The sequence below is a fragment of the Peromyscus eremicus genome, chromosome 7 (genome assembly GCF_949786415.1).
Source record: "Peromyscus eremicus chromosome 7, PerEre_H2_v1, whole genome shotgun sequence".
Lineage (NCBI taxonomy): Eukaryota > Metazoa > Chordata > Mammalia > Rodentia > Cricetidae > Peromyscus > Peromyscus eremicus.
This window is the reverse complement of record NC_081422.1, coordinates 102,454,750-102,478,927: the sequence shown is the minus strand read 5'-3', so window position 1 is coordinate 102,478,927 and position 24,178 is coordinate 102,454,750. Positions and strand designations below refer to the sequence as shown.

The 24,178-nt window shown below is 48.9% G+C and overlaps 1 protein-coding gene across 1 annotated transcript in view; it reads left to right on the top strand.

The window, feature by feature from the left end:
- Bsn (bassoon presynaptic cytomatrix protein) overlaps positions 1-24,178 on the top strand; it is an 86,322-nt gene that overhangs the window by 38,284 nt on the left and 23,860 nt on the right. The window contains exon 2 of the mRNA XM_059269088.1: positions 12,157-12,565. Coding sequence (XP_059125071.1) covers positions 12,157-12,565 — 409 coding nt within the window. The remainder of the gene's footprint in view (positions 1-12,156; positions 12,566-24,178) is intronic.

Sequence of the window (24,178 nt, the reverse complement as noted above, 5' to 3'; positions counted from 1 at the left end):
CAGTGCCCGGGGCTTCGGGGACAAGTGACCAAAGTATAGTGATCATAGGGTGACTTGGCGTGAGTGGAGATGGGAAATCTGACCCCTTCTATTATAATTTCTGTACATTTCTATTTAGTGGTGTGTGAGTGTGTGTGTGTGTGTGTGTGGTGTATATGTGTGATGTGTATGTGTGGTGTGTATGTGTGGTGTGTGTGTGTATGTGTGGTGTGTATGTGTGTGTGTATGGTGTGTGTGTATAAGTGTGTGTGGTGTGTGTGTGTGTGGTGTGTGTGTGTGTGTGTTGTATATGTGTGATGTATATGTGTGGTGTGTATGTGTGGTGTGTGTGTATGTGTGGTGTGTATATGTGTGTGTATGGTGTGTGTGTATAAGTGTGTGTGGTGTGTGTGTGTGTGGTGTGTGTGTGTGTGAGTGTATATGTGTGGTGTGTGTATGTGGTGTGTGTGTGTGTATGTGTGGTGTATATGTGTGGTGTGTGTGTGTGGTGTGTGTGTGTGTATGTGTATGTGTGGTGTATATGTGTGGTGTGTGTGGTGTGTGTGTGTGTGTGGTGTGTGTGTGTGTATGTGTATGTGTGGTGTATATGTGTGGTGTGTGTGTATGTGTATATGTGGTGTATATGTGTGGTGTGTGTGTGGTGTGTGTGTGTATGTGTGGTGTGTGAGTGTGTGTGTGTATATGTGTATGTGTGGTGTGTGTGTGGTGTGTGTGTGTGTATGTGTGGTGTATATGTGTGGTGTGTGTGTGTGGTGTGTGTGTGTATGTGTATGAGTGGTGTGTGTGTGTGTGTGTGGTGTGTGTGTGTGTGGTGTGTGCTGTATATGTGTGGTGTGTGTGTATGTGTGTTGTGTGTGTGTGAGTGTGTGTGTGTGTATGTGTGGTGTGTGGTGTGTGTGTATGTGTGAGTGTGTGTGTGTGTATGTGTGGTGTATATGTGTGGTGTGTGTGTGTATGTGTATGTGTGGTGTATATGTGTGGTGTGTGTGTGTGTGTATGTGTGGTGTATATGTGTGGTGTGTGGTGTGTGTGTGTGTATGTGTGGTGTATATGTGTGGAGTGTGTGTGTGGTGTGTGTGTGTATGTGTGGTGTATATGTGTGGTGTGTGTGTGTGGTGTGTGTGTGTGTGTGGTGTATGTGTGTGGTGTGTGGATGTGTGTGTGTGTGGTGTATATGTGTGGTGTGTGTGTGTGGTGTGTGTGTGTATGTGTATGTGTGGTGTATATGTGTGGTGTGTGTGTGGTGTGTGTGTGTGGTGTGTGTGTGTATGTGTATGTGTGGTGTATATGTGTGGTGTGTGTGTTTGTGTGGTGTGTGTGTGAGTGTGTGTGTGTATGTGTGGTGTATATGTGTGGTGTATATGTGTGTGTGTGTGTGATTGTGTGTGTGTATGTGTGGTGTGGGTGTGGTGTGTGTATGTGTATGTGTGTGTGTGAGTGTGTGTGTTTGTGTGTATATGTGGTGTGTGTTGTGTGTGTGTGTGAGTGTGTGTGTGTATGTGTGGTGTGTGTGTGTGGTGTGTGTATGTGTATGTGTGTGTGTATGTGTGAGTGTGTGTGTGTTTGTGTGTATATGTGTTGTGTGTTGTGTGTGTGTGTGAGTGTGTGTGTGTGCCTAGCATGCATGCATGTGGAGATTAGAGAACCACTCTCCCAGAGTTGGTTCTCGCCTTCCGTCATGTGGATCCTGGGATTGAACTCAGGTCTTATGCTTGGCATCAAGTCTCTAACTACTAAGCCACCTCAGCCCTTCCTTTTGTTTTCTCTCAGAATTAAAACTAAGAACCAATAGATAAATAAATAAGTAAAGTCAACAGGCAATCCCCCAATTCTTTTTTAACCATTTTTGAGTCACAGACAAGTTTTTTATTATTCTTAAATAGAAAAATAAAAAGAAACAGGAATATTGCTAGTAAGTTTTTCATTTCATCTAATATTTTAAAAAAACAAGAAGTCTTGGTTTCTGGAGAGCTCTCTTTTTGTCCTTTAGTAGCTTATTTATTACTTTTTTTTAGTATATAGTATAAAATGATGGGTTTCATCATTTAGTTTTTATTTTATTTTTTAGTATATAGTATAAAATGATGGGTTTCCTTATCACTTTCAGTTTTCTTTCTCTCTTCCTTTCTTTTTTCTCCCTGGTTGACTAGAAACTCACTGCAGTCAAGGCTCACACTTCCATACAGGTGTGGGCTACCCCAACCAGCCCGAGACACTTCATACTGTGTATCATCACCTTGTTCATATCTGTACCCCTCCCATTAAACAGAGAACTTTTTAACATGGGGTAGGTGAAAATCCCTTTGGTGTTTCTTTCTCTCCCTGAGTGGGCAATAGATGTAATTTTCAAAATCTGTTGACTCCCCCATGAGAATCAACTCAAGGGATCGCAGGCCAGGCAGCCTTTCCCTGGAAATCTCGAACAGCAGGCCGTGTAATGTCTCATAACCAGGGAGTTTCTGGGTCTAGACCGTACTCCAAGCATCACACATGTCCAGCCTATTCAAGTATCAGGGATATAAACCCCGAGTGATCCCACCAGCTGTGCTGTTGGCCATGCCTTCCTTCCTGTAGCGGGCCATCTCTGTGGGCTGCGGAGACATTCTGGAAGCCCTGTCAGCAGGCTGAACACAGAGTCTCTCAGCACAGACGCTGAAGAGTAGGCAGAAACTGAGGAGTTTCTCGTTCCTAGTCCTGGGTCTTTTCATTCTTGGGAACAGTAGGCAGGGGCTGGGGCTTGCTTTCTCCCGAGTCATGAAGGCTTACAGATTTCTTTTTCTTATCTCGACTTTCCAGTTGCAGCAGAATTTGGAAGAGGCTTGTGCACTGTCCCTTTGGTGGAGGGCTGGAGAGGTAGAGTTGGCAGTAGCTGGGACCCGGGAACAGCTGGCTCAGCTTTATGCAATGACTTCTGACTTCTAATTAGAGTTTCCCAGCTTTAGGAGCTTTTCCCCTTGGGTCAGGAAACTAGGACACTGCACAGTTCAAAACTGTGCCCATGTGGGATCCCAGTATGGAAGTTGGGTACGGAGCAAGAGCCTCAGCAACCTGGTCACGCTGGGAGCCATGGCACTCCCAGAGGGCTGTGGAGAAGTGACTGACCCAGGTTGAGGAGTCCATAGAGACAGCTGGTGGGTCTGGAACCACTCACCCACAACAGATTAGAAGGGCCAGGAAGTTCCTTGGGTCTCAAATGGAGTGTATGCTGTAGGTCTGGGCACAGGGAAGCACTGTAACATGCCCAGACAAAAGTCAGCACCCCAGGTTCAGTACTTAACACTGCCCAAAAGAAAGAGTTCCTAATGATTGGGCCTTCATTTATTCTGGTGGTCTATACTCGGCCATCTGGAGAGCCTAGGAGGTGACAGGGAGAGAGAACTCTTCGAGGAGCTATTGGCCTGGGTCTCAGTTTTGGGTGGTGACTCTGGCCTGGATACCTGCCTGTTCTGTCTCCCTTCTTCTCTGGCCCCTTTGGCTCTCAACAGGAATGCCCACATGCATGTCTCTGCTGGGATGACAGTCATGCAGGTCAGAAGTCAGGGAAGGAGCCCATAGGTGCCATCACAAAGCTACAGCACTCTTGCTTCTACGAAGTTCTTACTGAAGAAGCCAGCTCTCTACCACTTTGTAAAACCCATTCTTTTTCTCACGTCCTCTGGAATTTATGAATAATTAATTGGTTGAACCAGAACTTTGTAATAGGTGAATAGTATAAACGTGTCTGTCTTAATTCACCTAAAAGGAGCCTTAACAGGGTCATTTCCTACAAGTCTTTACTAATTATGTTTTTTTCACCAGTTAATTAAAACAAGCTGTGAAACTTGCTTCCCTCAGATTGCAAACAGGGACTGCACTACAAGGCTCAGGGATCCTTGTCCTCTTGGGGCTCTCATTTTGACCTGAGCGACAGAAAGTAAGCCAGTAGGGTCCTGCAAGGAGCAGCTCTGGCTTCCAACACCTGTGGAAGGTGACCTCAGGGCGGCGTCACACCAGAGGTGTGACGCACATGGTGCTGTGGAAACATTTAGCTAGCCTGGTGAACTCGTGGACATAGATTCAGTAACATATCCAGTTGTCTGTGAGTTCCCAGGCTTCACTCAGGGGTTACATGCAGATGTATGCTTGTGGCTGGAGAGACTAGTGTCACAGGTGGGGGAGGGGCACATGTTCAGGAGTTCTGGGAACTGCCTGAAATTTAAAAAAAAAAAAAAAAAAAAAAAAGATGTAGGCAGTGAAGGCCTACATCTTTAATCCCAGCACTGGGAGGCAGAGGCAGGTAGATCTCTGTGAGTCTGAGGACAGCCTGGTCTACAGAGTGAGTTCCAGGACAGCCAGGACTACACAGAGAAACCCTGTCTCAAACAACAACAACAACAACAACAACAAAAATGTGTGTGTGTGGTGTGTGTGTGCGTGTGTATGTGTGTGTGTGTGTGTGGTGTGTGTGGTGTGTGTGTATGTGTGTGTGTGTGGTGTGTGTGTATGTGTGTGGTGTGTGTGTATGTGTGTGACTGTGTGTGTATGTGTGTGTGTGTGGTGTGTATGTGTGTGAGTGTGAGTCTGTGTGTGTGTGTGTGTGTGTGTGTGTGTATGTGTGTGTGTGTGAGCCTCTTGAGTCACTAAGATTACAAGCCTGTGCCACTAGGCCCAACTGATGTCTTAGTCTGAAAGGACATAGGCAATTTCAGGAAATATTGACATGGATTGTTCAACCCCCAAACATCTCTTGGTGAAATCACCAAACTTTAAAAAGAAAGAGTTCAGCTGTGCGGTGGTGGCGCACGCCTTTAATCCCAGAACTCGGGAGGCAGAGACAGGTGGATCTTTGTGAGTTCGAGGCCAGCCTGGTCTACAGAGCAAGATCCAGGAAAGGCATAAAGCTACAGAGAGAAACCCTGTCTTGAAAAAACAACAACAAAAAAAAAAAAAAAAAAAAAAGAAAGAAAGAAAGAAAGAAAGAAAGAGTTCTTGTTTAATCTAGCACAGTGGTTCTCAACCTTCCTAAGGCTGTGGCCCTTTAATACACTTCTTCAGGTTGTGGTGACCCCCACTCATACAATTATTTTCATTGCTACTTCATAACTAATTTGACACTGTTATGAATTATAACGTAAATATCTGATATGTGACCCCTGTCAAAGGGCCGTTGGACCCCCAAAAGGTTGTGGCCTACAGGTTGAGAAGCACTGGTCTAGAGGGAGAAGGTTAACATATGAAAAAGGGAGAATGTCAGGTTGACCCAGCATCCTCCTCCGCAGGAACAGAAAGAGGCAGTCCAGCTGTCCAGGTCAGGGAAGGAGAGTGTGGACTCAGAATTTATGTCCAGCTAAGCTCTTGTTCAAGTTCAAGATCACAAGGATATGGCCAAATATTCAAGGACTCAGAAAACGTGATCCCCGTGAGCTCTTTTTGTATGAGTGAATGAATGAATGAATGAATGAGTGGCTCTTTCTAGAGAGAAACTCTGCAGACATCAGTGATAAACCTATGATGTAGCAGTCCTTAGGCTAAGCAGATCGCATTCACCACTCACCAGCCTATAGCCAAGCTGCCATTCACAATGTCTGTCACAGGCGCCATGGAGCAAGAGACGTTCGGCCTTCAAAGCTAGATGGAGCGTATGGGAGTTGACGCTTTCTGTTTCCCACATACAGATGGGGAAAGTTACAAGAGATGGGGGAAGGGATGGAGAGAGGGGTGCAGAATGGGACTCAGGGAAAGCCAAAGGTAAACACTCCATGACCCACTAGTGTGTGCCTTCTGGTTTCTTTCTAGCAGGGAATGAATTTGGCTTGAAGTGTATCTGGCCCAGTTCTGAGTGAGACCCTCTATAAGCTAGGGATCACTGGAGATGTGTCTAAGGGTTTGGTTTTGTCCCATATCATAAATGGTAAGTCCATGACCTTTGTGTCTGATTGAAGGCAATGGCATTTCCCACTCTACTTCCTGTCTTAGTCGGTGTTCTATTGCTATGAAGAGATACCCAGTGACGTATTTCCTCCAACAAGGCCACACCTCCTAATCCATCTCTTAGCGATGCTCCCTGATGACTAAACATCAAATATATGAGCCTATGGGGGGCATTCTTCTTCAAACCACCACACTTCCAGCTTCTGAAGGTACTGCATTCAAAACACACACACACACACACACACACACACACACACACACACACACACACACACCCCTACCTAAAAATACAGTCTTTAAAAAAAAAAAAAAAGACTGGTAATTGGGCGTCTCAGCGGTGGCGTCTGAACTAGGACACATGTTGGGTAGGAGGCGGGACAAAGTAGAAAATGTGAAAACTATTTATGTCTCCTCACCTCTCTTTTTCTAGCCCAGGCTAGTCTCAAGTTGCAGATGTAGCTAAGGATGACCTTGAACTTCTGATCCTCCTGCCTCTACCCACAGAGTGCTGAGGTTACAGGCATGCACCACCAGCTGAGCTACATGCCCAGTTCTCTTGTGTTTGTTTCCTACCAATCATCCTTTGAAACCTTTCTATTTGGGGGGGGGGGGTATCAGTAGTCTAAGTGCATGTAGTTGTAGATAAATATTCATGTGTTGGGAATGCAAAAACATATTTTATTGACAGGATCACATGATTTTTAAAAAAGGCAGGAGGCCGCTCACGGGCCTGCAGACTGAGTAAGGGGGTTCCTTGTGTGGAAACTGGAATCCATTCCAGAGGAAGGAACTCCAGAACCCAGGAGTCCACCACTGCACTGCCTTTGCTTCTCTGCTGGCTTGTCCAGAGACCAAGGATGGCCCCAAAGGTGGGGTCCCCCCACAGTGTTTGCCCAGCTCTAATTGCCCATTACTGAAAGGTCAGCCATGAATTTTTGAACACCTTATTTGAAGCTGTGGGGCTTTTCTAGCTGCCCCGACTTTCAGAGAGTTTCTTAAGGCCCCTCCCATCTTGACAAACAGAGAGAACTTATTAATATGAGTCATTTCTCTTTCAAATGTCAACTGGAGGCGGTGGGGGGCACGCTCTAGATGCTGCCATGTGAGCCCACAGCATGGTTTTCACCCTGGCTCCATTTTTTCCCTGCGTTTCCTTCCTGTAGACTCCAGCCCTAGCAGGTCCTTGCTGACCACAGTATCCAGAGCAGCTTCTGGCTGCTTCCCATCATGGACCAGGCAGCCACCTCCCTTCCAGTTGCCCTGCTGGGACCCAGTCTGCAGCATCTTTCAGTCACTAGAGTGAATTAGTTTTTTGCTTCCAACCAACGCACTGTGGATTATGTCTCCCAGCAGTGGTATGCATGGGACAGAAAGCCTCAGAGCTTCTTAGGGCTGGGGAGGGACAGGCAGCCTATTCGGCTTTGAAACCTTCCTGGAAGCCAGGGGGTTCCTTCCTGCCTTGGCAAACAGGATTGGGTTAAAATTATTTGTGAATAGTTAATAGCCCTAAATGTTGAAAGGAAGGAAAGCTGGTAGAGATTGAACATTTTCATATCCTTGGCCTTTCTTTACCATCTTTAAAATGCATTTATCTATTGTAGCTGGAGGGATGGCTCAGTGATTAAGAGTACTTGGTGCTCTTGCAGAGGACTTGGGTTTCATTCCCAGTACACACATCATGGCCCACAACCATCCTTAACTCCACTTCTGGAGGATCTGATGCCCTCTCCTGGCCTCCTTAGGCACCAGACATGCACATGGTACATATACATGCATGCAAGCAAAAAAGCTCATACACATAAAATAAAAATCTAAAAAAAATTCAGGTATTTTTAGTTTCTGCTTGCTGGGTCCAGCCGCCCCTCATATCTGCCCTCTCTCTCCAGCCTGACCTTCTGTGCATTGTTTCTTTCTCTGTCTTCCTACCTTATACATTACCCTCATTCCAGCACTCCCCAAGAAGCAGGCTCAAGGCTTCTAGGAGGAGCATTGGCCTTGGGGGCTTCATTGTGGCCTATGTCCATAAGGCCAGGTCTCTCATGGGACAAGATGGTCTTGCATGGAGACATCTCCCTTTTCTCTTCCTTGCTTCCAGCAATCATATTTTGGTGGAGACCTTTGCGTGTGTCTATGAAGGAGGGCCTCCTAGAGGACTTACCGCCTCTGTCCTCAGGCTGTCCCTTCTGCTTGGGCTGTCTTGGGATCCATGTCCAGATGGCCATGACTCCTGAGTTCTGTCATGGGGACCTTGGTAAGCAGGAGGAGGAACTGTACTGGGTTTGGGGAGATCTTGGGTTTTCATGGTATGGTGCATGGTCTTCATGGGTGTAACCATTTTCTCCTGCAACTCAGCCTCAGGTGTGGAGTCTCAGCTCTCCTCAGGGCACTGTTGACTGGTCTCTAATATGGGAGGCTCTAACCCTATGGCATCGTTTTCTTTCTTTCTTTTTTCTTTTTCTGATGTACAGTCTCACTATGTAGCTCTGGCTGTCCTGGAACTCACTATGTAGACTAGGCTGGCCTCAAACTCGTAGTGATCCCCCTGCCTCTGTCTCCTAAGTGCTGGGATTAAAGGTATGTGCCACCATGCCCAGCTATATGAGGTCATTTTCTTCTGTCTTTTTTCTGACTGCTCTGTTTCCGGACTTTCCTATAAGTCCGTGAATGCTGTTGGATCCCTGCGTGCTTAGCTGGACCACTACTCTCTGGGTGACTTGTGTTCCTGAGAATTGCCTGTGAACTCACTCTCTCAGATAAAAATACCTAGAGGCACACTGTAAGATTTCTCCTGCTCCCCACAATCTTCAGACTTTTGGTTTTGGTTTTCCACTCCCAGCCCTGAAGGCTTCCTTCTCTGGATTCCCCGGTGAGTGAGAAGCAGGATTGTCCTTCATTGTATCTTTCTGCCCTCTAATTCTATAAACTGTCTCCCAGCAATTCTTCCTTTTCACCGCGTTTCCTGCCTTCATCATCTTCTCTGGGCCACAGAGCCCAAATGCACCTCTGTTGGGAAACCTTAAAGGCCCCCCTGTCCCGGCTGTCCCCATATTCATTTTGAGCTTCTCAATGAAAATTGAACACTCGATGCTGTAGGAGCGGTTCTCTGTGGTGGTGGGAGTGATAATGATTTGCACCTGACATACTTGTGCCTCCCTCCACCCGTACTGAGCGTGCCCTCAGCCCCTCTGGGCCTTTGTATGTGTCTTCCTTCTGTCCAGCTTGCTGGTCAATCTCGGAGAGGGGCTTGTCCTCTAAGGCCAATGTGGAGGTCTCGTCGTCTTCCTCAGGACTGTGGCCGTGGGTCTTGCAGGGATTTGTTTGCACATCTGTTTCCAACCCCAGAGGATTGGATCCCTGTCTGATTTACTTTTTGAAAAATTCATTTTAATGAAATATTCAGCAGGTATTCATAAAGAATATAAGAAGACTTATAAAATATGTATATGTGTAAAGAGTAACTGTGGGCACCTGGCGACCGGACCTGCGCTGTAGGAGTTTATCAACTCAGGTGTGTCCTACCCTTTGACATTGTCTTCCTGTTGTCATCCAGAAAGTTCACTCAGGAGCTAATCAGTCTCGTGCCCTCCACACACAAATTCCCAGAAAGAAGCCTCATGATGTTTCAAACAAGCTCATGGTTTTGTGTTTGGCTGCTTTCAAAACCTCCTCAGCTGAATGCTGCTGCCTGTTGCCCATAGTCTGAAGGTGGATATGTCTACAAGATCCCAAACAGGTCAGAGGACCCCCAGCAAAGTCAGTGAATGTGAACAACTGAACAAAGACAAATGGAAGGAAGGAAGGAAGGAAGGAAGGAAGGAAGGAAGGAGGAAGGGAGGGAGGGAGGGAGGGAGGGAGGGGGAGGGAGGGAAGGAAAGAAGGAAGGGAAGGAGGGAAGGAGGGGAAGAAGGAAGGGAGGGAGGAGGGTTGGAGGGAGGAAGGAGGGAAGGAAAGAAGGCAGGCAGGCAGGCAGACAGGCTGTTGTTAGATCTGTTTCCTGTGAGCCTGTTGCTAAGTGAACTCCATGTGAAGTGTTCAGAACTGAATGACGTCACTGCCCCGTTGGGCCCTGCTCCCTGAGCTCACCACACTATTCACACATCCTCCTTTTCATTTTTGTATGCTCACTGCATATCTACTCAGGGGAAGCTCAGCTGGGCCCTGGGATGCAGTAGGGAGCAAGCCCACACAAGTCTTCTCCTAGGGCTGTGCCAGTCTGTTCCAGGCCCTCAGGATGGATACAATTTCTAAAGAAAGGCTAGATTGTGATTCAACATTGAGTTTAAAAGTCACTTTGAGCCGGGCAGTGGTGGTGCACGTCTTTAATCCCAGCACTCGGGAGGCAGAGGCAGGCAGAATTCTAGAATAACCAGGGCTACATAGAGAAACCCTGTCTTGAAAAACAAACCAACAAAGTCACTCTGATCTGGTCATGGTAGCTCACACCTATAATCATAATAGGGGCAAAGCCTCGAATTAGAGGCCGGTGTGGGCTACATAAGTGAAGCCTCAGCAAACCTGGTCTGTCCCTTTGCTATCAGCAGCCACCAAAAGGATACAGGCCAAAGCCAGTCTAGAATGTTCTGGAAAGCAACAGGAAACTTGGTCTTTGACTTTTTGTGCTCACCCTCTTTCAAACTGGAAAAGAGGTAAATTGGCAGAAACGAACTTAAGTTGGTCCAAAGAAGGAATTTGGGAAATTGAATTTTAGCGTGAATGTTTCTTTTACCCCATGGATCAACCTAACTGCAGACAGGTTGTGCTGGGATGGACGTGGTGTCGGGGACATTGGGCCTCCTTCAGTGGTTCCTCAAAGGCCGGATTTGAAACCCTCCCCAGCCTCACACCAGTGAAAAAATAACATTGCACCCCGGCATCTTAGATTGCCTGGGCACGGGGCTTACTGGAGGGTCCCTGGAAGGAATGGGCAGAGCAGGACATTGGCATCACCTCGAGATTTCTTAACAGTGCAGTCCGGGGCCGGAGATGGCTCATTGGCCATCTCAGCCACTGCTCTATTGCTCTGAAGAGACACCATGACCACGGCAACTATTATAAGAGAAAGCATTTGCCAGGTGTGGTGGTACACACCTTTAATCCCAGCACTCAGGAGGCAGAGGTAGGTGAATCTTTGTGAGTTCGAGGCTAGCCTGGTTTACAGAGAAACTTCTAGGACAGCCAGGGCTGTTACACAGAGAAACTCTGTCAAAAAAAAAAAAAACGAGAGAGAGAGAGAGAGAGAGAGAGAGAGATAGGGGGGGAAAGGAGCTTTTAATTGGGGGCTCGCTTATAGTTTCAGAGGTTTAGTCCGTTATCACGGCGGGGAACATGTTGACATGGAAGCAAATGCTGGAGAAGCAGTTGAGAGCTACATCCTGATCTTGAGGCAAAGAGAGAAAGGCAGAAAGAGAAACTCTGGGCTTGGCATGGGCTTTGGAAACCTCAAAGTCCAGCCTCAGTGACACACTTCCTCCAACAAGGCCACACCTCCTAATCCTTCTCAAATAGTGCCACTCCCTGATGACTAAGCATTCAAATATATGAGCCTTTGTGGCCATTCTTATTCAAACTACCACATTGGTTAAGAGCACTGGCTGCTTTTCCAGAGGACCTGGGTCTGATTCCTCATACCCACATGGCTGCTCACAACCAGGGGATCCAGTGTCCTCTTTTGGCTTCTGTGGGCACTGCCACGGTGGTACACGGACATACACATGCAGGAGAACACCCAGACACATAAATAAAAATAAAGTTTAAAAAGTGCAGTCCCTGGGCTGGGGATGTAGCTTCATTGGTAGACTACTTGCATAACATGCCCAAAGCCCTGGGTTTGGTCCCCAGAACTTGTAAATTGGGTATGGTGGTGCCTGCTTGAAATCCAAGCGCTTTAGAAGTGGAGGCAGGGGAATCAGAAGTTTAAGGTAATCCTTAGATACAGAATGAATCCCAGGCCAGCCTGGGCCTCGTGTGACCCTGTGTCACACAGCAGACAAGCCCAGTCCACGTGTGTTGCACCTACTAGATTACTAACTAGAACCTGCTCTTTCTTGGGGTGTGAAAGAGGACCGTCCTGTCCATCTGCCATGTGGCCTGACGCCAAGAAGCTTGTCAGGGCTGTAGCACAGGGTACAGTAAATGGCGACTGTGATGATGTCACTGTGCAAGAGAAGGAGGACAGTGATGGAAGAGACCTGTGAAAGCCACGTCCATAGGATGTGTCTCTAACAGTCATTTTCAATATCATTTCAGTGTTTCCCGGAGACTGGACCCCAAGGAGCCCCTGGGTAGCCAGAGAGCAACTTCTCCGACCCCAAAACAAGCTTCTGCTACTGCTCCAGGCCGAGAGAGCCCCCGAGAGACAAGGGCTCAAGGCCCATCAGGCCAGGAGGCCGATGGTCCCCGCAGGACGCTACAGGTAGACAGCAGGACACAGAGATCAGGACGGTCCCCCTCAGTGTCACCGGACAGAGGCAGCACTCCTACATCACCCTACTCTGTCCCCCAGATCGCTCCCCTTCCCAGCAGTACCCTGTGTCCTATATGCAAGACCTCGGACCTCACATCGACCTCCAGCCAGCCAAACTTCAACACCTGCACTCAGTGTCACAACAAAGTCTGCAACCAATGTGGGTTCAACCCCAACCCTCATCTCACCCAGGTAACCACCCTCTGTGCCCCTGCACTGACCAGTGCCTCCTTTGCACCCCTCCTCCATTTTTTCCCTTCTCTGTACCAACCCTGACCATGTTTTCTTAGTGACCAGTGTCTATGTACCCCCGATGATGAGCGGGTGGGGTGGTAACAGTGGCCCCAAGATGTGGAATCAGATGACAGGGTCTGGCCCCAGGTCTCCTGAGAGATTCTTATACCCCAAAAACTTAAATAGGGCTGGAGCAATGGCTCAGCATCTGCTCTTCCCAAGGACTGGGGTTCAGTTCCTAGCACCCACAAAATGGCTTACAAACCATTTGTAACTCTAGTCCTAGGGGATCCAATGCCTTCTCCACTCAGTGTTCACAGAGACATACGTGCAGGAAAATACCTGTACTCATAAAAATAAAAATACTTCTGGCAGTGGTGGTGCACGCCTATAGTCCCAGCACTTGGGAGGCAGAGGCACAAGGATCTCTGAGTTCAAGGCTAGCCTGATGTACAGTGTGAGTTCCAGGACAGCCAGAGCTACACAGAGAAACCCTGTATCAAAAAAATGAAACACACACACACACACACACACACACACACACACACACACACACAGAGCTTTTTTTTTTTTAAACATGGTTTAATTTTAGCCTGAAAAAAAAAAAAATGGCCTTTGGAGAGGGCAAAAGAAAATCTTATGGACAACTTGTCCCAATGGTTACTCCGTTAGAGATGACCATGCATGCCTCCAAGGGTAGTCACATTCCCCTATTCCTGGGTCTGCCTCTCTCCTTGACAGCCCTGGAGAGGGATGCTGGAAAGGGTCTAGGAACTGCATTCCAGCAGAACTCTGGACAGCTCCTCTCTGGGCTTCAGTTCCAGGTATCTGGGGGCCTCAGGTGGACCAGACTGTCCTCCCCAATTTTGTGGTAGAAGCCAGCATTTCCAAGGGTAGCATTGTCTTTCTCTCACAAGGGCTAGCCTCAGGACTATAGCCATGAGCTTAGCCTCTTCACCTCAAAGCACTGTCAATTCACGTCTCCATCATGGCTTTGTTCAGGATGCTTGCTTTGCATTGGAGTGGGATGCCTAACAGAGCCTTTGGCGGGTCTCTTTGGTGACCCAGAGGCTGGGGGCTCCCATGTATTAGCTAAATTAGGGCCATGCTTTTGAAATGCACTGAGTGGGTTTCCTGGCATCCTGTACCCCCACAGGGTAGCCCATATAAGTCTCTGCTTCTCCCCCAAAGACTGTTTGGACAGGCTAGAGTAGCTACTGTGGGCAGCCACTGGGATTTCTCAGCAGCTGGAGTTGTTTGGACCATGTGGGAGGGGGATAAGTGAGAATAATTGTTAACAGGTCAGGTCTATATCTGCTGTGAGGTGCCGTGGGTGTGGGATGTGTGGTTTTCGAGAGGTAAGTGTGAGATTCCGAGGAAGGAGCTGCTGGTGTGGGGCGATGACTCAGTGCGTTTGGAGTTGCTCCTGGAATGTGGAGGCTTCCTGAGGAGGCGTGCATGCTCGTGATGATCGCATCTGTGATTAGAAACAGACCCAGCCCCGCACCGATCAGTTAAGTAAGTGTCAGCTGTTCCATATTGAGAATAGTGTGATCAAGAAAGGGGAAGCTCACCTGTCTGATCCTACCAACTGAGAAGCCAGAAGCACCCAGCCTCCCAGGAGTGGGGCGAGTTGGCGGATGGCCAGTGTTTCTGTGGGCCATCCCATCATCACGCCGCTCTTTCCCCTCTGGAGCCCCTCCATGAGATGCTCACTTGTGCTGCAGCCCTAGGTGGGGTGGGTGAGATTGAGACCCACACATGGTGGCACCAGCATCCTGGTGGGTACCCCAGCACTCACTATGCCACAGCCTTAGCCTCTTGGTTCCTCTAAGTCCAGAACCTTTAGTGAGATGGGAAGGGAGCCAGCCTTTGACTGTGCCTAGAAAAACAGCAGAGTAGGAGGACCTTGGAGACACTCAGGCCATCTGCCTCGTGGTGCTGGGCGGAAGCCGAGGCTCTGGGCCAGGAGGAAAGAGGGCCTCAAACTTACTGCAAATTCACAGTATTTGGCGGAGAGCAAACCTCTTGGCCAAATACTTCAAACAAATGCCGGGCTGGACAAATCAAGTGGCCCTTTAGTATAAGCTCTTAGCATCTTCAGGGGCATCCAGAGCTCTAAGACGGTCATGAGTTGGCAGCCTTCCTCAGACTTGCTTTCATGGAGCATGGGAGGAGCTGCTGTTCCATGGCACCCCATTTGAAAAATGCTGTCTTAGTCTGTTGTCCAGGTCCACGCCCACAGACATTCTCTTCTGCTGGAGGCCTGCAGATACAGTCTTTGCTTCCCTGGAGCTGGCTTTCAGGGGTATTCCTGTCAAGGAAAACTAAACCTTGGCACATTTTCCTGAGGAGTGGTAAAGCATGCTAAGAGCAGAGTCACCTCCCTGGTCCTACTTTAATATGATGAGGAAAGGACTCTGCAGGTCTGGCAGAAGTGGTCCTGAGAAACCACATCTGTTCTGCACACCTCTAACTCAAGTCACATCAGCCATGATGGCCTGTCCAGGCTAAGCTTCTGCCTGGCTGGAGGTTATGCACATGTGAGAAACTGGTTCTGAAGTCAGCTGTGTCTGAGTGACAGGGTGTGTGTGTGTGTGTGAGAGAGAGAGAGAGAGAGAGAGAGAGAGAGAGAGAGAGAGAGAGAGAGAGAGAGAGACCTTTTATAGGAGGCTCAATGACATCACATGCTTTCTTCAGCTGGAGTAGAAACGGGTGGAGAGTACTGCCAGCCCCAGCTCAGTACACTACAGACAGCCAGAGGAGAGGGTCATGGGGACCCTGTCCAGGAGGGAGTGTGGAAATGCTAAGTCTTAGATGAGGACCGTCCAGCCCAGGTCCTGTGTCTGGGACCTGTCAATAGGATGTATGGACAGAGGGAGGGATTTAGCAGTCCCAGAGAAGAACATGGGCCACATGAATGACATGGAGGGTCTCAGCACCGATTCTTGGTTATTGGATATGTGGCCATGAGAAATGTAACATTTCTCTTATGTGTCATGAATGAAGACTTCCTAGTTGGTATGTGACTCAGGTTACCATGCAGATCTGCAGAAGGATGGAATCCTCTTGCTGACTGTGCAGTAGAGGCAGAAACTGGGCACTACTGTGCCATGATCTCTACAAACCAGTGGTTTTATTTTTTTAATCTCTTGGAATCAGTCAGGGTCTCACTACTTTGCTTTAGCAAGTGCTGCAAAACAATAGACAAGGCCTGGAGATGAGAGTCACAGACAGGGAGAACAGCCTCGTTGGACTGGAAGTCACCATTCTGCCTGTGCCCCTGTTGGCTAGCTATGGAGGGTCTGTGAGCTGAGAGGCCACATACTTTGCTGGGTTTATGCATGTGTGGAGCATATTAACACTGTGTGAAAATTGGGGGAATGCTGTGTCCAGCAGTGCTCCAGAGACAGACCTACCTGACTGGGGTTATGAGGGAATGAAAAAAAGATGACAGACAGAAGAGCTGGGACCATGTGGGTGAGGCTCTCTGTTGGAGAAACCGCAGCACCCTGGGCGATCAGCATGTTTATTACACAGAGTTGAAGAGAGAGGCAGGGTTATTGCAACACAGCAAAACAAGGGGGAAAGGTTCAGCTAATCTTGGTAGGAGCAGTTCCTGTAGGGGAGTGGTCTTCAGGCCTTAAATGTCTTGGGGAGGAAAGCTACAGTGGACATGTTCTGCACACACTATCAACAGCCACACTCAGACCCCCAAGGAAGGCCTTTACATCCCTCTGGGTCATCACCCTGGGGGTCGGGGGAAGGCTTTGCCATTATCCTAAGGGTCTGAGGCTCGGGCCCTGGACATGGCTGTGCCCATGTCCACAGCACACATTCATGGAGAACTTCATTCACTTAGGGCTTCCTCCACTCCCCAGGAGAGGTGCTCAGAACATGCTCTCTATATAGACAGAAAGACAGTTTGATGAAATCTTGGCGCATTCTGGAGCAGTCTGGAGCATTCTGGAGTGAAACAACCTGGAGGTCAAAAGCAGTGGTTCATTGTCTAGTTTCCTCCCAAGAAATCCCAGCCATACCTCATTTTTCTTCAGAATGAGGTTGATCTGGATTAAACAGGATTGGGCCAGTCATTCCTTGGAAGAAGGTCATTTCTTCTTGGATTTTTGTTTTCAATTCAAGGCAGGTAAAGAATTTCGCCTGCAGGCTGGAGAGATGGCTCAACAGTTAAGAGCACCTGCTACTTATTTCAAGAGCAGAGGACCTGGGTTCAGTTCCCAAGAGGACCTGGGTTCAGTTCACAAGGCAGCTCACACACTGGCTGTAATTCCAGTTCCAAGGGAATCTGATGCCCTCTTCTGGCCTCTTTGGGTACTGCATGCACATGCCGCACATAAGTGCATACAGGCAAAATGTTCATACACGTGAAATAAATGTTTTAAAAATTAAAAAAGATTTCACCTGTTAGAAACTATGCCAAAAGACTATGTAGAGAGTTTCCTTTCGTGTTCTCATCACGACAAGAAACCCTTGCTCTGACAACACATTGAGAGCAGGAGGCCAGAGTTATTAACATTCTGTGCCAGGGATGGGGAGGAAGTGGGGATACGCTCCTGTCTGTATGTTTAGGAAAAGTCTTGTAAATGTCCTCAGTGTCAGAAGTGCTCAGAGTAGAGTCAGGTGTGTAAAGACCCCTCCATGGCTTTGCTGATGCTACAAGCTCACTCAGGCTGGTCAGTCTGCCTCTCCAACCATCTGCAGTAGGAGGAGTCCCTTGCTGCTGCTCTCTATTCTGACAGTCTGAGTGAGAAGTCAAGGCACAGCCTTGTAGCTACTATGTGAGGTCGGGGAGCCAGTGGCCTAGAAGTCAGCTGCAGAGCATGAGCAGTGACTTTGCCCACATATACCTACCCCGGAGCTTCCAGAACCACTCAGAGCTGCCCCTAAAGCACATTTTGGCCCAGGCCTCCTGTAGGTGAGTGTGCCCCTTGACTTGTGAGCAATACCCCAGGAATGAAGGCAGCATAAAGGTAGAGCACTTGCAGGCCCAAGCTTCAGTCGGGCCAAATCCTTCCAAAGCTCCTCCTCACGGGTGGCCACAGCCTGTGCCTGCCAGGCTCCTGTTCTGTCCTGTAAGGGGCATGAGGGCTGTTATCCTCATCCAGCCTGCCGAGCCCCGCAATACATTGATCCCACCCCCGCTCTAGATAAATTCACTTATTTTTTGTTCGTTTGTTTTTCAAGATAGGGTTTCTCTGCATAGCCCTGGCTGACCTAGAGATAGATTCGCTTCTAAGTTCCACTTCAGAAAACTACCAGGATCCGGGCATGGTGTCGAAAGCCTTTAATCCCGGCACTCGGGAGGCAGAGGCAGGTGAATTTCTATGAGTTTGAGGCTAACCTGGTCTACAAAGTGAGTTCCAGGACAGCCAGAGCTGTTACCTACCCTGTCTTGGGAAAACCAACACAAAACTGCCAGATTGATGAGACAGCTCGGCAGATAAAGACACCTGAGGTCAAGCCTGACGACCTGAGTTCCGTCCCCGGATCTGTGTGGTGGAAGGGGAGAAGTTGTCCTTTGATCTCTAAACACATGCCATGACCACACGCGCGCGCGCGCGCGCACACACACACACACACACACACACACACACACACACACGGTGTGTAGGCATGGTGTGTGGGGGGGCCCGGTGTGGGTGCAGAGAAAGAGACTAAATAAAAATAAAGTAAAACTGTTTAAAATTTTAAAGAAAATGTCGGAGAGGGAGAGTGTGGTCGTGACCTTACCTTTTCAAGATTTAGACTCTGCTGAGACCAGGCAGGCATGTTTAATTTGCGGTCCCCATACCCTTACCCTGATGGCAAGCCTTGGGTTTAGACACTCACCCAAGGTGGGTGGTGGGAAGAAGGAGGGAGTCGAGCAATGGCTCTAGGCCTCTCCTCCAGTGCCTGCATCCCACTCCTTTCCTGCAAGGCCAGGGCACCAGATGGCTCGGGGGTGGGTGGTGCTGTGTGCAGGACAGAACCCTCTGCTGTAGCCAGCAGCCTCTCCCCTTTCCTCGGCCCCCTCCTGGCCACACTGCTGCTTGGGCCAGATACAAATGAGGAGCAGGTGTTGTAAGGGCATGGGATCTGGAGTGAGCCGAAGAGAGGAAAGGTGTCCTCCAGGAGGAGATGGCTGTAGCCATCCCCCACCCCTCAATGAGGTGGAAGCAGACCTCCGGGCAGGCTGGGGATCTCGACCACCACGTGCCCAGTCCTCAGGCAGTTTGCCTTATAGTAGCCACTTTGATTAAAAAACAAAACAACAACCAACCAGAGCCTGCATGGGACTGGCCTAGGCCTTCTGCACATATGTTACAGTTGTATAGCTTGGTTTTCTTTCTTTTTTCTTTTTCTTTTTTTTTTTTTTTTTAAGATTTATTTATTTATTATGTTTACAGTGTTCTGTTTGCATGTATCCCTGCAGGCCAGAAGAGAGAGCCAGATCTCATTACAGATGGTTGTGAGCCACCATATGGGTGCTGGGAATTGAACTCAGGACCTCTGGAAGAGCAGTCAGTGTTTTTAACCTCTGAGCCATCTCTCCAGCCTGCTTGGTTTTCTTATGAGACTCCTAACTGTGGTAGCAGGGGCTGTCTCTGACTCTGTTACCTGCTTTTGGGACCCTTCCCTCCTACTGGGTTGCCTCATCCAGCCCTAATAGAAGAGGAGGTGCTTAGTCTCACTGCAACTTCTATGTCATGACTGGCTGAAATCCATGGGAGGCCTATCCTTTTCTAAAGAGAAAGGAGAAGGAATGGATTGGGGGTGGGGGGGAGGTTGGGGGAGGAACTGGGAGGAGAAGAGGGAGGGGAAATGTGACTAGGCTGGGAAAAGATTAATTAATTAAGTAAGTAATAAAAAAACAACAACTTTCAGTCAATAGGGGAAAATCCTCCAAGCTTCTACCAGCTCTTAGGCAGCCAACCCTGTTGTTAGAACATGGCCCCAGGTTGACTGCGTTTTCAGGAGACAAGACCTTAATTGGATCTGCAGGATGGAGACCAGAACCACTGGAGACATGGGAAAGAGACAAGAGTGTGGGAGCATGTTTCATGGCTGAAGCCATCAGGCATGGAGTGCTGTCTCTAGACACAAAAAGAGGACTGTGCATCCAGTTGAACATCAATGTACAAGCAATCCAGAGCAGAGAGGCAGAATTTTATCCCTGAAACTCCCACTTGTATATGTAAAGTCAAAGGGAACAGAATGGAGACATGGAGTGCAGCAGGCAGAGAAGTACCGCTGGGCCGGTAAGATGGCTCCGTGGGTAAAGGCGCTTGCTGCAAAGCCAATGAACTTCAACTCCCAGGACCCACATGATAGAAAGAGCTGGCTCTTGCAAGATGGCCTTTGACCTACACACAAGCTGTCAAACCGTCAAAACAATTTTGACAAAAAACAAAGTTAGAGAAGACTAGAGAGATGGCTTAGTGGTGAAAAGCCCTTGCTGTTCTTCTAGAGAACCTGAGTTCAGTTCCCAAGTTACATCAGGTGCTCATAACTGCCTTAACTCCAGCTCCAGGAGATCCAAGACCCTCTTCTGGCCTCCATGGGTACTGTGGGTGTGCACACACAAATTAAAATAAAATAAATAAAAAAGGAGACTCTGTCTCAAGAAAAAAAAAAAATCAAGGTAGCGTGGTGGTGCCCGCCTTTAATCCCAGCACTTGTGAGGCAAAGGCAGGTGGATCTCTATGAGTTTGAGGCCAGCCTGGTCTACAGAGTGAGTTCCAGGACAGCCAGGGCTATTACACAGAGGAACCCTGTCTTGAAAAAACAAAAAAGAAAAGAAAAACAAAATCAGAACAACAACAACAAAATAAACCCAAATTTCATATATACATTTACATGATTGTGTGTGTGTGTGTGTGTGTGTGTGTGTGTGTGTGTGTGTGTTTAGGATTCAACCCAGGGCCTTATATATACTAAGTACTCTGCTACCAAGTTACACTCCCAACTCAAAGTGATCTTTGTCAAAAAGCACCGAGAGCTTTGCATGGAGAAACCAAACGATGCTGGGAAAGCTGGGGGTCCATATGCCAAAGAATAAACCTGGACCCTACCTTCCCCCAGCATGTATAATACTAACCCTTACACATAAGCAGTAACTGTAACGCTAGCTCCTATGAGGAAATACAAAGCAAGCCTTTTCAACTCTGTGCTTGCCAGTGGTTTCCTGTGCAAGACACAAAGGGGGAGTCAACAGAGAGACACAGGTTGGACTTGATAAGTTAAAATGTTTCAGAGAAAATATTTGCCAATCATACATCCAGTAAGGAATTGATATGTTCAGAATATACAATCAAACCCTACAATCCAACAACCACGCGAGACCATCGAAAGGGCTCTGATGCCTTGGTAATAGAGCAGCGGCAACCAGACCATATTTCCCTCCTCAGTACTGCATTAGAGAAAAATTAGACCTACAGAAAAGTTGAAAGAACTTCACAAGGAACACTCTCAAATCCACTACCTGGATTTTTGTTTGGTTGTTTCTTTGGTTTTTGTTTGTTTGTTTGTTTGTTTGTTTGGTCTTTTCCCAAGACAGGGTTTCTCTGTGTAGACCAGGATGGCCTCGAACTCATAGAGATCTGCCTGTCTCTGCCTTGAGTGCTGGGATTAAAGGCATGTGCCACCACACTTGAATTTCTCCTAGCTTTATCACATCTCTATCCTTCTGACTGCCTGTCCATCCATCTGTCTGGCCATCTGTCCATCGAACTAATTTTTTTGTTGATTTTCAAAGTGTACGGCAGATATCAATATACTTCACACTGACTACTTCAGCAGGCATGTCGCTAAGTAGGATTCAGTATTTACTGTAGGTTATCTTAGGTAAAATATACATTTGATGACATTTACTGAGATTAAATGTACCATTCAGAGAGTTTTGGCGAGCTGGGTCAGGCCCATGGGGACTGTAGATTATCTGCGATAATGGTGGGAGTGAGTCCAGTGGTACCTGAGAGGCAAGGGGCAAGGACGTTTGATAAGGAAGGGCCCAGATGAAGACATCGAGAGAAGGACGTGAAGCAGGTGATGAATCCAAAGGTCCAGGGGATTGAAAAGAGAAAGGCTGAGGCAGGTCCGGGGTGCAGCCTCTCCTGGAGAGCTGGACTGGGGACTGAGGAGTGACTGTGGAGAGAGGAGAGCACAGAGGACCAGCTTGGGAGGCAGGGAGGCTGTCCAGAGCACTGTGGGAGGAGTAGAAAGGCCCAGGGCCAGCAAGGGGAACCAGCCTCACGGAATGATTACATTCTGCCTTCACAAACCCACTCCCAAGGCCTTCCTCGGATCTCTGGGTTGGCACAGGCTGCTTCTGTAGCTCACATCTGACTGGGTCACATATTCTTCCCTGTCATGCTCTGAGGTCCCCTCTGCATAAGCTGAGATCACAGCAGACAGGCAAATCCCACGATTGGGGGATGTGCCACGGTGGGAGTTGGATACGGCAGGTGGTGGCTATTGCTGGAGAAGGTCTAGGCCAGCCTAGACACTGGCCTCTCCTTGATGTCTGGGGTTAGAGGGAGAGCAGTGCTTACCTCCTAATGAGACCTGACCGGTGACTCTCAACCCAGAAAGGCATGGAGTCATACTGCCCTGAGGTCGTCCCAGGACCCTCTGGCTTTGGTAGCAGCAGGGGAGTCTCCTTTATAAACCGCCTCTGTGATGTTTAAAATGGAAAGCATGAATTCAGTGCAGGCATGATTTCAGAGGCAAGGGATTCAACACCGAATGCCACTCTCCCAGTGAGGGCCAGGGCTCAGAGGCAGGCTGCTCTCCACAGGGAGACAGGCTAGTGGTACAGATCCGCAGCCCCAGTCTCTGCTACAGGAGCTAGGGGAGGAAGTGGCAAGAGGGCCTGTTTGTTCCCTGAGAGCTTCCTGGCAGCCTTCTTCCCTGGGACCATCCTCCTAGACCAAATGTGTCAAATACGCCTGGACCCCACCTGAGGCTGATGGATGGTGGTCGGCTGCAGGTGCTGATGTCCTTGTCTGGAGGACCTGTGGTAAAGCCCTTCTCGGGGAGTGTGCCTCGACTTCCCTCTCTGCCCCAGAAACCAGTAGAAGGGACAGCAGAGAGTTGCTGTTGCAGACAGATCCCCCGTAAGTTCCTGACTCAACTTAGGGTCCCCAGAACCTGCTGCCTGGTCCCTGGTCTTGGGGGCCACTCAGCCGCTCTTCGGCACATTGAACAGTTTGAGTAGAGGGATGGGAGTCTCTTCTGGAGAAAGTCCTCTCAGAGCCGTGGAGCCCATGCGCTGTGCCTTTGCAGATCCCCGGCATCCTGGTGGAGTGGGCAAGCTGTGCAGCCTCGGCTTCCCCTCTCTCAAACCACCTTGGCCCTGTGTTGGTCCCACCCTGGGCCTTCTCTGCTTTACTGCCCTCAGGCCCTCCCGGGGCTGGGCTTCAGGAAATGCAGGAAGGGAGGGGCCTGTCAACTTGAGATGGTGGGATGGGCTTCCTTGCTGGAAAGAAGTGTCAAGAGTGCTGACACTTAGTGTCATCTCCCTTAGGGTAACCCAAGCAGGCACCTCGAGCTCTACCTCTGGCTCCCGGAACATGAGGCATGAGACATGCACATCTCCTGGCCAAGGGCCTGGTCAGGACAGCAGGACCCTAAGGGGATTCCTGTCATACTAGTAGAAGAATTAGTCCCTCTAATTCTGGTGGACAGCTTAGAGGGTACCTACGAGTCACAGGGGCCTGCCTTCTGGGCTCGGCCTCCCGATGAGGAGTGACTGTACGCAGCTAAGGAAGAATACATTGTCACTGGTCTTGAGGCCAGAGTGTCTCCCACAGCATTGCCGCTGTGTACGCTGCCTGGCTGGACAGGTAGGTAGGTAGGGTGCCCTGCTGTCATCGCGTCCCGTGGTGTGGCATGGCGGGGACCTTGGAGTAGGGAGAAAAGTGTAGGATAGTACTGTCCCAGCAAACCCCTGGGGACCTCGCAGGGAAGGGAGAGTCTTGCTGAGTTCAGAGAGCGTCCTCTGCCAGGGTCCTCCTTGAGAGGCCTCATGAACCAGGTCTATCTGCCTAAGCCTGAGCCCAAGAGAGACTGGGGGAGGACGCGGTCAAGGCTCCTCACCGCCGCCGCCACCGCCGCCGCCGTCTGGAAAAGGCTGGGTAGAAATAGCTGCGCCCATCTGGCAGATGAGTCACTGCGGGATGTTTCAGCCATTTCTTGAAGGGGTTCTATTTTCAGTGAGATGCCTGTGGCCCAGCCTTGGTGATGGGGGCTGGGGGAAGAAAGGTGCTGGTGGTGAGTATAGGAGGTTGTTTTTTTGTTTGTTTGTTTGTTTTTTTGTTTTGTTTTTTTAAACACGTGACTTTGTTTAGCCCAAAGCAGGGTCACCTGAAGTCAGGGAACTTACCTCCCAGATCCCAGGAAGTCTTACCGTAGGTGCACAACAATTGGAACATTGGGTGTGGCCTAGGCCTCTGTCCACTACAGCAGTGGCTTTGGTGACTGCCGCCCTGGGCTAGAGGATGAGGCCTCGTTAGAGAGCAAATCCCCTTGCAGCATCCCTCATCTGGTGAGCAGAAGCAGCCTGCCCCTGAG